Raw genomic sequence first — 13,420 nt, 5'->3', positions numbered from 1 at the left:
GCACTGAAAACAGACATGCTTTTGAAAGGCCCAATGACCCATTTCTAAGGAAAATAGCAAATTGTGCTTTTCACCACTTTATTAACATACAATGACCCATAGTTAGCACGCATGCACCCACAGACAGCACAAAAACTTAAACCCATGCCCACTTGTGCTTTGCACTGGCACAAAAATTGGATAATATATTGCACTCGAACTCACGATAATAAAGGCCTTAATATGGCATTTCTAGACATGAAAACAGAGTCTAAAAAGAACTACGCTGTAAAAACAGACTGTGTTATAAGTTTACTACAGTTAGCATCTACATTCAGTCAACCTAATTTCTCACAACTCTCCCAGAAAACCATGACCATTGAGCATCAGAGACATATACACATTAAAGAACTGACATCAGCCATCGGCCTTCCTTTGACCATGAGACATGATTTTTTGACTGGGCTTCTGCACATACACTTACCTTATGTTTCCTAATCACTTTAATTGAACACTGAGACTGTCCGGCTGGGAGAGCTAACATGAAATAGATGTAGAGGGACCTACAGAGAATAAGTACTTTCCTGCAACAAAATACAAAAGCAACTTTTGTTTTCAAAGCAACTAACTGAACAATTATTTTATTTTTTTAGGGATTGTTCAGCTGCCATGCCATTCCCTAGACATATGGCATATCAAATACACAGCTTTACAGTATGTGTATTGCTAAATTTGTTTAAGGTTTTCGAGACATACCACCCATAAAGCATAATATAGGATTCAATTAAACCAAAAGTATTTATTTATTCTGTTAAATTAAACCAAATAGCAATGGAAAAAAATACTGTTGTCTTCTCCTGGTTCACACAGATGACATAGATCTTTTGATAGATGTCTGATCCATAAAAAGCCTGCAGCACTTTAAACCTGAGGACATAATCACATTATACTCTATGTAAAACTTAAATATTTAAACAAATTTGACTCTTGATTATTATAATAAAGCATTACAAATTTCCACCAATTTGCATTTTTATCTTAAAAAAATTATTTAAACAATTAAGTAAAAATGAGTTACATTTTGACGGAACAAACATATGGCACCAGTGTCTGAATATCATGCCGATTCTGGCCTTCGACTAATTCTCAATACTCTTCCCCCATTATCAGTACAGTCAGAGCTGACCAGCCCGTGAAAGGATGGCTACCCTGCCCCCTGCCAGTGCTATCACTGTACTGTTCCCAGATGTATCCTGTTTCCAGATACTGCTTGTAAACATTATTGATGAGGTTAGTCCTGAGCGCTTGATAGAGGGAAGATGCCTTTTCCTTGTATGGCCCTTCTATGTTGCCATAGTGATGCAGTGCTCGAACAGCCAGATAGTTAATGTTGATCCAAATGGGTCCTCGCCAGTAAGGGGCATCATGTTCCGTGTTCCTCTTCATGTAGAGAGGATCTGTACGAGCGAGTGAGCGCAGACCATAGGGTGTCCAAAGGCGTTCCGGATCTTGAATGTCCCGTAAAACATGCTCAATTTTTGGCGAGTCTGGTGTCAGAATATGAAGCAAGAAAGGGAAAAGGCTAACATAGCCTAATGCATTCACATACTGCAGCTTGGGGGCTCTGCGAACAGAGCGAACCAATCTCGTAACAGGGAACTGATGCCGTGGTTGTCCAGGGGGCACGTACACTTTCTCCTGCCTGAAGTGACACAGCCTGGGTGTGATTGCCATAATCACTGAAGGCTCGCAAATTCTCGGACCAGTGCAGTTCATTTAACAGATCGTTATTGCTGAGAGTAAGATGGGTGTTCTCATACACCTGGTGGGGTTCCCCAAGTATTCGCGCCACATTTGCCATGATCCCAGAGGCAAGGGCCATCCAGCAGTACAAGTCCACATGCCTCTCATCAGCTGAAGGGTGGGAGGCCCGCGGGTAGTCATCCAGGCCAGAGGTGAGGGTCTTGGGATTCAGAAAAAGGTTGGTGTCTTTGTCCCTGCCTCGCCAGCGGTAGGAACTGGCCATGGGTCCAGCTTGTGTGGTGTTAAACCACTCAAACCATGTCTTTAGTCTTGGGTATAGCCTTCTCAGGAAAGGAAGCATGGTCTGAGAGGACCTCATATCTGACTCAGCCTCCAATTGCTCCACCAGCTCCTGTAGGACCAAGAAGAGTGTGGGTGGATTGGCATTTTCATTGTGCTGCACTATAAACTCCGACGGTACTTTGCTGCGTGCCTCATCATCCAAGATCTGTTCACGTGGGATCCAGCCCTCTATGTTGATAAGATCAAGCCAGTGTGCTATGACCTCCTGTGTTAACTGAGGGTCCCATTTGCTGAGGAGAAGTTGATGGAATCCTTCGTCCCACAGAAAGCCCCTTGGAAAAAAAGAGCGAGATGGTACCGCCGTGAACAGTGGCCCCTCGGGGTAAAGCACAGGGTGCTCATTGTAAGCCGACTGTACCACCGATTGTCCGAAGAAATATCCCACGCCACCAAGCATATTACTTAAAGCTGCCTTGGCGAATTTTACCTGCGAAGGTGTGAAACCTTTAGCTTGGAGGCCAAACGTACCCTCAAACTTATCATCAAAAGCCACCTTGCGTTTCTCCAGCTCATCAGTAAGCACTGAGCCCACAAGCTGATTTGGACGTTCATGAAAGCTCCCAGATTCAAACAATACTTCAATCTGGAAGGGGGTTTGAATGGTCACCTGATGCACGACAAAGTCACTCTCAGTCTTGGAATCTTGCTGTTGATTCTGGTGGTTTGGAACCTTGTAAGAATCCACTGCAAAATAAGATCTTCTTTCACCCTTGGGAGGACTGAAAATAAACTTTTGACTTAGGCTGTTCTTCACTATATCTGTCAGCTTATCCAGGCCAGGGCTCTTAGTCTGCAAATAATTGTATCTGAGGAAAAAAGAGAAACAGTGGCTTGTTGAAATAACATATCACAGCGAATTTAAATATCCTTTTCCATCAGAACTTTTCAGTCACCTCTGTACATCTCGGTGCCTAGCCACCAATACGTTTTTGTATTTGAGAAACAATGGTTTGAATTTCATAATCAAAAATTGTGTTAGCTGTGTGGTAAAACAAAAGCTGCACTTTTATTGTGCTGGCTTGACGAAGCCAACATACTTTGCTAATGTTTTTGGGTTTTTTCTAAATCCCTACACTACAATCAAAATTTCTAACACTAACTCCTACAGATTTCAAACTACATCCACCACACTTGGCAGAGACCTTCAGACTGTTCTAGAATAATGTGCTATGTCTTCTCCAACTGATTAGACCAACTGATCAGTGTTTTCAGAGGATGATCAAAAATCATTAAAATCCCAGACTTGCATTGACAGAATGTAACTCAAACTGTAACTGACATAAATTCAAATGTAAACAAACTCACAAAAGGCCTTTAAAGTACTGTAAAGGTGCCGTTGACGGTTTTAGCCACTCTAGAATTTCCAAAAGCTAAAGAGCTGGATCAGCCCCCCCTCTTTCCAAAATCCAGCACTCCAAAGATAAAAAATTAGCTTTATTGAGACCGACATAGAGCAGAAATGGTTGTACAAAAACAAGAGCGGCAAAATAGCACCCTCAATGGACATCTGCTATATGCAACATAACATAACAATTGCATTAAGCCTAAATAATTTGCCGCAACTATAATACTATGAGAATGCGCAAAATGATTGAGAGGCAGAAAGCATCAGAGACTGCGGCCTGTGGACACATATTTGTTTGCCATTTACAGGGTCTTTTGTTGCCACAGAGACCAGTGGGATATCTCACAACACTTAATTCATTAATATCTTTCAGGGGGTAGGAATCTGCATCTTTAAATTGATCTCAATCTTTTTCTCTCTGGCTAGCTATCTATCTATCTATCTATCTGACTGACAGACTGTTTGAGTAGCTAGCTAGCTATTTGTCTTACTGAAATGTCTGTACATCTATCAAACTTCAAATGTTTTGTCTTAACAAATTTTACCAATCTAGTTATAAAATATAATTAATGAAAATATTATATTACTGTAATACAAATTCTATACACTTCTGTCAAAACAATTATAGTTAAAGAAAGGACATTGCCTGCTTTTAAAAATTTCCACAACAATGGCTGTCTGGCCAAATAGAATATCCTTAAGCATATTCATATGTTTCAGCTGGAAAAAAAATATTTTAACCCTAACTGATGCAGGATGTAGCTTCTCATTTCTTAAACAACCTTGTAGGAAGACGTATCCTTTACTTTAATGAGATTGCTGAAATCACTGGAATTGTGTTAAGAACTGTCCAACGCATTATTAAAACCTGGAAGGATAGTGGTGAACCAACAGCTTCGCATAAGAAATTTGGTTAGAAAAAAAAATCTTGAATTATCGGAGATCACTAAAACACTTGAAGTCATCATAAAATATCAAAAGTAACACTCAAGGCACAATAGTGAAAGTAAGAGCATTTCCACACACACAATGTGATGAGAACTTACAGGATTGAGACTAAACAGCTGTGTGGACACAAGAAAGCCACTTGTTAGTGATGCTAATCAGAAAACCAACTTCAATTTGCTAGGGAGCATAAAGATTGGACTGTGGAGTAATGGAAAAAGGTCATGTGGTCTGATGAGTCCAGATTTATCCTATTCCAAAGCGATGGGTGCATCAGGGTAAGAAGGGAAGCGCTGCAGAGTGAATTTACACGTCATGCATAGTGCCCAATGTATATGCCTCTAGAGGCAGTGTTATGATCTGGGGTTACTTCAATTGGTCAGTTCAAGGCTCTGCAATGTTATGCGGTTCAGCTGATCACCTGAACGTACTCAATGACCAGGTTATCCCATCAGTGGATTTTTTTTCTTCCCTGACGGCACAGGTATATTCCAGGACAACAATGCCAAGATTCATAGGGAGCAAATTGTGAAATAGGTGACCTTAACCCCATTGAAATACCTTAAGATGTGCTGGAGAAGACTTTACGAAGAGTTTTGACTCTCCTGTTATCAATACAAAATCTCTGCAAAAACTTACTGCAACTCTGGAAGGAAATAAATGTTGTGACGTCCCATAAGATTGTCAAAACAATGCCATGACGGATGCACACCATTTTCAAAGCGATTCAATGAAACATTAAAGTCTACTTTTTTTTTTGTCCAGAAAGTGTATAAGTGTGTAGTTTACTATAAAAATCTAACATTCATGTCTAGAGATATAAATTACCTGGCATATTTTCCACTACCACCTTCCCCCACCGTGGGTTTCCCAAAGGTGATCTTGAAGTTGCCAAGCTCCTCAGATGTTCCAGTAATAGAGGTCAAGTGATTTTCCTCCTCTGCATGAGGATGCAATGAACCTTGAATATCTGTGGCAGCATAGAACATCAGCGAGATCACTGGAGCCGTGGCAGCAGAGCTCTGCCAATCAGAAACAAAGACTTGATGTGATATTAAAATAAACTATAATCGTGAATGCCAGATAATTTTTCTGTTTATTAAAATTACAATTAAGAAGCTTAAATGGGGTATTTATATGCAAGCACAATTTTATGTTGGTAAGAAGAGGAAATGTTTGGCTTTTATGAGACTAAACCAGACAGACAGGTCTCTCAGCTCTAATCTTAAAAGCACAGTTCAACCAAAAAGAAAACTCTGTGAATTCACTTACCCTCATGTTGTTCCAAACCAGTATGATTTTTTTTCTATCCTTTATTAGCAGAATGTTTACCTCAGTCACTATTCACTTTCATTGCATCTTTTTTTCAAACACTGAAAGTGAATGATGACTGAGGTTAAAGGAATAGTTTACCCAGAAACTATCATTCTCATTATTTCTTACCATATAATGCAAGTCAATGTGGACCAACCAAAAAGGACATTAAGGCAGCTTAAAGGTAATCCATATGACTTGGATACAGAGTGGTTTAATCAATGTCTTCTGAAATATACAATCTGTTTTGGGTGAGAACAGCGTATTGTATGGATATTAGAGGTAGACCGATATATCGGTTTTACAGATTAATCTGTGCCGATAGTTGATTTTTGATCGGTTATTGGTAGGGCTGGGACAACGCGTCGACGTCATCGATGTCGACGCAAAATATGCACGTCGATTCGTCGGAGACCCAAAACAAAGATGGCGGCGCCGGCGACAAGTAGCAACACGAGTGGCTCCTCAGACTATCAGAAGTGCAAGGCGGCATGCACTCGTTCCTCTAAAGTATGGGAATTCTTTAATTTAAAAGGAAACAATTCCGTGATATGTCGTCTTTGCAAAATGGAGATGGCCTTCCATTCTAGCACCACGGCAATGCACCAGCACCTTAAGAGGTGCCACCCGGTTGCAGCTGCAGATGACAGAGCACCGTAAGTTTTTTTCAACTCCCCACTTTGCACTCGATGTTGGAGTAGGCTATCATACGTTGTCGACACCTAAAGTTTTCGCTTATAGCTATTAATAATGCGCTTATAGCTATGAATGCCGTGAAAAATACATAGAGGACACTGACAACGCGCTAACAGACAGGACCAAGCAGGTAACATTTAATAAAGTCTCAACTTTCAAATGTGGTCATTCAAAGAAAATTAAACCATATATAGGCCTACTATTTTGCGGCTCTTTAATGTGTCGTGACAGATTGCCTCAGTTAAAGCTGCTTGTGAACAGATCATCTTTTCCTTGGTTAATTTATAGCATCAAATAGGCTAAACATGAATGTAGCCTACATCAGAAGGACTGTTGTTTTATCCGTGGAAAGATGTCAGTACAGTAGCCTACAATCCATTATTCAAATTCAAATCCACCGACGTTAATCTTCTCTCTCCTGACTACTTTATCGGACAAAAATGGCGTATTATGATCGATTGATCAGATCGCCAGTCAATCAAACTCCCGGCAAATGTTTTTTTTTGTACATTTTATACACCCCCACCCCGATGAAACCGGTACTACCAGTGTTGTCACAAGTCGATGAATCGAATCGAAATCGAATCGGACTGAAAAATGAATCGTTAGATTAATCGATGCATCGAAAAAATAATCGCTAGATTAATCGTTTAAAAAATTATCGTTTATCCCAGCCCTAGTTATTGGTAACTAATCTATGCTGATAGTGTTTTTATTTGTATTATTCCTCATCAATAAGCCTCATCTTGTGAAATGTTTATAAACAAAAAATGTCATCTGGTGAATATATAGGCTATAAAAATCTAATTTGTTAAATACTTACATATAGAGAATTGCAACATAGCAAAGGCTGTCATTTCAAAATAAAAGTCCCTAGTGTTTTCCAGGCTTGTTTATAGTGAGAATTCAAGCACTAAATCTTAATTTTTCTAGTTATTATTGGGATTTTGGTTGCATAATAAACTGCTTTTGGGATTTTATTAATGTTTGTCTACTGTAGCCTTAAAGACTGTGCCTGTCATAAAATGAGAGAATTATAATTTTTTGGTAAACTATTCCGTTAACATTCTGCCTCACATCCCCTGTTGTATTACAGGGAATACTAAATCAGATAATGCTGGCTGTCACCCAAGTAAACATTAAGAGGATATTTACTCACATGTTGTTTGGCAGTGATTCTCCAACTCCAGTCTCCACCATGAGCTCCACCCATACGCTTCACAAACTCTGTGGTCAACGTGAAATCACGGTCATGGATCTCCTGGATTCCAAAAGAGACCCCATCGTGCATCAGCCACCCATAGCCCTGCAAATGGTCCCCTTGCTCGCAAGTGTGCCTCAGATTTCCATCCATATCACCGAACTGATGCATCCACATTAAGCCTAAATTTTAATTAACATAGATAATTGTCAAAATTACACAGAAGCCTCTAAAGAAAAAATGCAGACTTGTATGAAACTAACAATCCAAATTCAAAATGCAGAATATACATGGTAAAAAAAAAGTGTCTATCTGAAACACTACCTGTCACAACAGATCTGGGACTTCTCGTTTTCATACCAAAATACACCTGGGGCCGATAGGAACCCCAAAACCTCTCTGGAGACACAGCAGCACTTGAGCTATTAGCATCCAAGACCAGTGGAGAGGGGTGCAATGTCATGACCCTCCTGGCCAATGATGACCGCATATACAGGGCATAGAAGAACCAGATTAAGCTGAAGATGCACAAACCGATAGATATATTGATAAACACCTTTCCGATGTCAGTTTTCTTTTTCTTCTCCCTGCGTGGTGGAACAGGTGCTTTTTCCTCCTTTCTTGGAGCAGGCACCCCATCACCAGATGCAATCCTGTTCCTCCGCCTACCCATCTTTCCTTTGACCTGACCAAGCCTGTCTGGGGATGACAGTCATTCAAATGCACCTGCAAGTCACACAGGATATAGGTTTAGGCTTGTTGACAGCATACGACGCTCATAGCCTTTATTATGAAATAAGGCGAGGCTTGCTATTTGGCACACAAAATGTATCTACGTCTACGAATTTTGAATCTTATAATAACGTATTTTCAGGAAAATAGCAAAAAAGGACTCTACTGAACAACTGGCTAGCTGAATGAATGTATAAATGGATGACTGAAGAAATGAATGAATGAATGAGAATCAACCCATCAGTGTTTCTTTAACGCGTACAGTCTGCTGTGTTCATTTTCTCTGGACTAAACCTGAACGACGAATTGAGCTAATGTGCTTTAAAAAAAATCTAAATCACGACATAATTGATATTTTGTGTGACGTTACCTTATGTACGTGTCAGTACTCCACTGAACATTGTTATCAGCAGCATGGACACTTCCGCGTTTACGTGAGGTTAAGACTATGAAGCTAGCAATAACATGTGTTCGAGTACGATTCTTCAAAGTAAAAGTCGTCCGGAAACACAAAGGATGGCAAGACAAATTTTCTATAAATCATTCACAGGATATGAATTGTTGATTTCAACATTTCAGTTTTCATTAGTTAAATGCTTATTCTTGATATCAGGAATGGAATTTCTTCTAGTGAATTTTCTATTAAGCTAGCAATAACAAGTGGGTGAGTACTATTCTTCAAAGTAAAAGTCGTCCGGAAACACAAAGAATACTATGGCATGAGGAATTTACTTTTAATAATTCGCAGGATATGAATTGTTGATGACAACAGTTACATTTTAATTAGTTAAAATATTAATTCTTGATATCAGGAATGGAATTTATGAAATAGCAATTCTTGATATCATTGAGATATTATTGGTGAGTTGTTGGTGATTTTGAATTTAATGCTCATTTGCAGAAAAGTCATACTTTTAATATAGCTGTTCAGCCATGAATTTGTAGGCAAACCCAGAAGTCTAATTCAAAATGGGTTCCCTCGTGATTTAGCTATGTGTTTTTAAGATGAGATTTTTTTAACTTATGAGAAAAATAAGGTTAGTGGTAATATTTCTTGACGATATGTGTACTTTTTGTTCTACAACATAAATTACACACAGTCATATCTCAAATGTTAATTTTGAGGCCGCCGTGCATTTAAAATCATATAATTCAATACGGCTTCAAAATTCCCATTTGTGTTGTGTTCTCTATTGCATTGCTATAATGTTCATGTCCACTAGGTGGCACTGATAAGTTGACTTGTTAAAAAACTGATGGAGGAGGGAAGGAGAAAAGTAAAAGAAATGCTAAGCTACTACTCGCGTCTGTCTGTTTGACATACATTCATCCTTCAATATAACAAGTGGCGACGAGGATGTTAAGATGGCCCTGCTCTCTCTACAACCCCCAGTAGCATTCCTGGAATGCCCAGGTGAACCGAAACTGTCCTTTGATGCGTGGGAGAAGTTACTTCAGAACTACCTGCTCGCGATCGGCGGAGAGGAGTTTTCTGCCGAGAGAAAGAGAGCACTGTTGATACACTGTTTAGGAACAGAAGGGCAACGAATCTACAATACATTGCCTCTTACCGCTGATACCTACGATGAATCGTTACAAGCATTGAAACAGTTTTTTCTCCTAGACTGAATGTGGTTTCAGAGAGATATCGCTTCAGACAACGCTCAAGCCGTGGGTGAGTCCACTGATCATTACGTTGCAGCACTTCGTGAACTAGTGAAAACATGCGCTTTTGGTAATATTGAGCATGAAATGATCTGTGATCAGATTGTGGAAAAACGTCCATGCCTCGAATTCGTGAAAGACTGTTACTAGAGCCAGAGTTAACCCTTGACAAGGCGATAGCTATTGCAAGACAAACTGAAGCGGCAGTAGCAGACGCCAAAGTCATAGCTGAAGGGGAATCAAAACAAGTTGCAGCGATTCAGAGGCAAGAAAAGACGCGAATGCACAAAAATAAAATGAGGATTAAGTCGAAGGAGGATAAGCGTGTGAAGGGACAGCAGCAGTGTTACCGCTGTGGTTCTGCTAACCACCTTGCAAATGATAAGTCCTGTCCTGCTAAAGACTGCAAATGTAGAACATGTGGAAAATTCAGACATTTCTCAAAGGTGTGCAAGACAGCATCAAAGTCAGTTAATGATGTATGCTTGCCTGAAGTGACAGTGCTGTGTGTGAATGATTGTCATACAGATGATGGAGCTCCAGTGGGTACTTTTACCATAGTTACGCCCACATCTCCTACACAGACCTGTACCATTAGGATGATGGTGGATACAGGGTCTGGTGCATCAATTCTACCGCAACACATATTCAAAGAATACTTCAGCTCATGTGTTCTGACTCCACCGAAAGTGCAGCTTTTGACGTATTCAAAGGAAAACATACCGGTGTGTGGTTCCCTGAGACTGAATGTGACATATTACGGAAAGACTGTTGCTGGTGAGTTTAACATTGTCAAAGCAGGAACTCCTCTCATTGGACGTGATTTATGTAAAGCACTGGACATTGAGATTAAGGGTGGTACCTTGATTGAACCTGCTACTCACTGTGCAATGCTTCAACCATCCAATATTTCGCTTGTTTCTGCTGATAGTCCTGTTTCCATACCAACTGTCGCTGGATTTGGATGTGCAAAAATTTCACACACAAAGTGAAGATCCGCTCTGGAGTTAAACCTGTACAACAAAAACTCCGTCACTTACCTTTATCAGTGCGAGCAGCAGTGTCAGACGAACTCAAGATGCTGGAGGAGAATAGCATAATTGAGAAGATTGATTCATCTGAGTGGGTTTCTCCTATCGTGGTAACAAAACGAAAGAACAACACAATTCGCATGTGTGTTGATTTACGAGAACCTAACAAGGCTGTGGTACAAGACAGTCATCCTCTACCACTGATCGAAGACATACTGTCGGAATTGCATGGATCAGTGATGTTCTCTTCTCTTGACCTCAAAAATGCATACCACCAAGTACAATTACATGAGGAGAGTAGAGGACTCACTGCTTTCATTACTCATGAAGGCCTATATCAGTTTTGTAGAGTACCATATGGACTGTGTTCGGCACCATCTGCTTTTCAACGAATGATGACCATTATCTTAACAGGCCTTGACGGTGTACAGTGTTACTTGGACGATGTGATTGTCCATGGTGCATCCGAAGTCATTCATAATGCAAATCTCAAAGCTGTTCTGCACAGGATTAGTGAAGCTGGGTTGAAACTGAATACAGAAAAGTGTAAGTTCAACTTGACGACACTTAGCTTTCTTGGATACAGACTCTCAGCTGATGGCCTGCACGCAGATGATACTCATGTTACTGCAATAACAAATGCACCCCCTCCCACTGATGCAGCTAAACTATGGTCGTTTCTGGGCCTTAGTGCCTGGTACAGTAAGTTCGTGCCTGCCTATGCAACTCTGGTTGACCCAATGAGAGCATTACTTCGTAAAGACTGTGAATTCCACTGGACTACTGCAGCACAAGAAAGTTTTGATCGAGTTAAACAGGCAATAGTGGATAGTTCTGCTCTTTCCTTATTTAACCCCAATCGCAGCACAATCCTCTCATGTGATGCCTCAGACTATGGTGTGGGTGCTGTCTTGACTCAGCTGGATGGCACTGGAGAAGAAAGTACCATTGCTTTTGCCTCACGTTCCTTGTCTGAGGCTGAACGAAAATATTCCATCGTCGAGAAGGAAGCACTGTCATGTGTCTGGGCTGCAGAGAAATGGCGTACATGGCTGTGGGGAAGAAAGTTCCTACTACGCACAGACCATCAAGCTCTTACTACTCTTCTCACGAGTAAAGGGAATTGTCGAGCTGGGTTACGTGTTGCTAGATGGTCTGCACGGTTAATGGAGTTTGACTACAATGTTGAATACAGGCCTGGTCCATTGAACAGTGTTGCTGATGGCTTATCAAGATTGCCGCTCACTAACAATGAACATGACTTTGCGGAAACCATTAAGTCTGTTGCTCTGATTTCATTTGCTTCCAGCACAATCACCAAGGAAGATTTCCAGTTTGCATGCGACAACTGCCCAGTGTTCTCTAAACTGTGTACATATCTACAGACACGTTGGCCAAAGAACATGAAGAATGTTGATCCGGACGTACAGGGATACTTTCCTGTCCGACATGAGCTCGCTGTCGTGGATGGATGTATTGTCAGAGGAACATACCGTCTCTTGGTACCCGAGTCACTACAGAAGAAACTAATAGAACTGGCACATGAATCACATCAAGGCATGGTCCGTACAAAGCAAAGACTTAGGCAATTGTACTGGTGGCCAAAGATGGACAACCAGACGGAAGCCCTGATACGAAACTGTCAGACGTGCAAACAAAACGACAAGTCTGCTGTGACTCATGATGCTCCTCTCAACCCTGTTGAATTGCCTTCTGCTGCATGGGAAAAGGTCGCTATTGACATTGTCGGACCATTCGAAACTGCACCGTTAGACTGCAGATATGCAATTACGCTTGTGGATTACTTCAGCAAATGGCCAGAAGTCGCTTTTGCGTCTAGAGTTGACACGTCTACTGTTAAACAGTTTTTGATTACTGTTTTTACTAGAGAAGGAAATCCAAATGAGTTGGTCTCAGACAATGGGCCTCAGTTTATCTCGGCTGAGTTTTCTGAGTTTCTGAGAGAGAGAAACATACGTCATTTCAGATCTGCTGTTTATTATCCACGTGCGAATGGAGAAGTCGAGAGGTTCAACAGAGTTCTGAAAGATTGCCTTCAAACTGCTTCAATCCAACGAGAACCTTGGAAGATGTTCACTCAAACATTTTTGATGGACTATCAAAGTACTCCTCATGCTACTACAGGAGTTACACCATCTGAGTTACTCCATGGTAGATGTATGAGAACCAAGTTACAAATCATGGACTTTCCGGTAAGAGAAACTGACAGAAACGTGATACAAGAACATGTGAAAATGAAACAAAGCAAGGTTAAGCTTTACACTGATGCCAGGAGAAATGCAAAACCTTCAAGATTCCGACCTGGTGATCTAGTTCGAGTTAAGAAACCTTGGATGGTAAAGAAGGGTGACTGGAAGTTCACACAACCAAAAGCTGTGGTACAGA

General features: G+C 40.7%; 1 protein-coding gene across 1 annotated transcript; it reads right to left on the bottom strand.

Annotated features, from left to right (window-relative positions):
• Positions 1-261: 261 nt before the first annotated feature.
• On the bottom strand, positions 262-8,763 carry LOC127644106 (mannosyl-oligosaccharide glucosidase-like). The gene is given in 6 exon segments (XM_052127127.1): positions 262-1,680; positions 1,682-2,891; positions 5,204-5,397; positions 7,545-7,768; positions 7,911-8,312; positions 8,689-8,763. Coding segments are annotated over 5 exon segments (2,532 nt in total). The 5' UTR covers positions 8,260-8,312; positions 8,689-8,763; the 3' UTR covers positions 262-1,125.
• Positions 8,764-13,420: the final 4,657 nt, after the last annotated feature.

Source organism: Xyrauchen texanus, chromosome 5 (genome assembly GCF_025860055.1).
Source record: "Xyrauchen texanus isolate HMW12.3.18 chromosome 5, RBS_HiC_50CHRs, whole genome shotgun sequence".
NCBI classification, from domain to species: Eukaryota; Metazoa; Chordata; class Actinopteri; order Cypriniformes; family Catostomidae; genus Xyrauchen; species Xyrauchen texanus.
The sequence above is the reverse complement of the archived record's forward strand: the minus strand, read 5'-3'. Positions and strand labels throughout refer to the sequence as shown.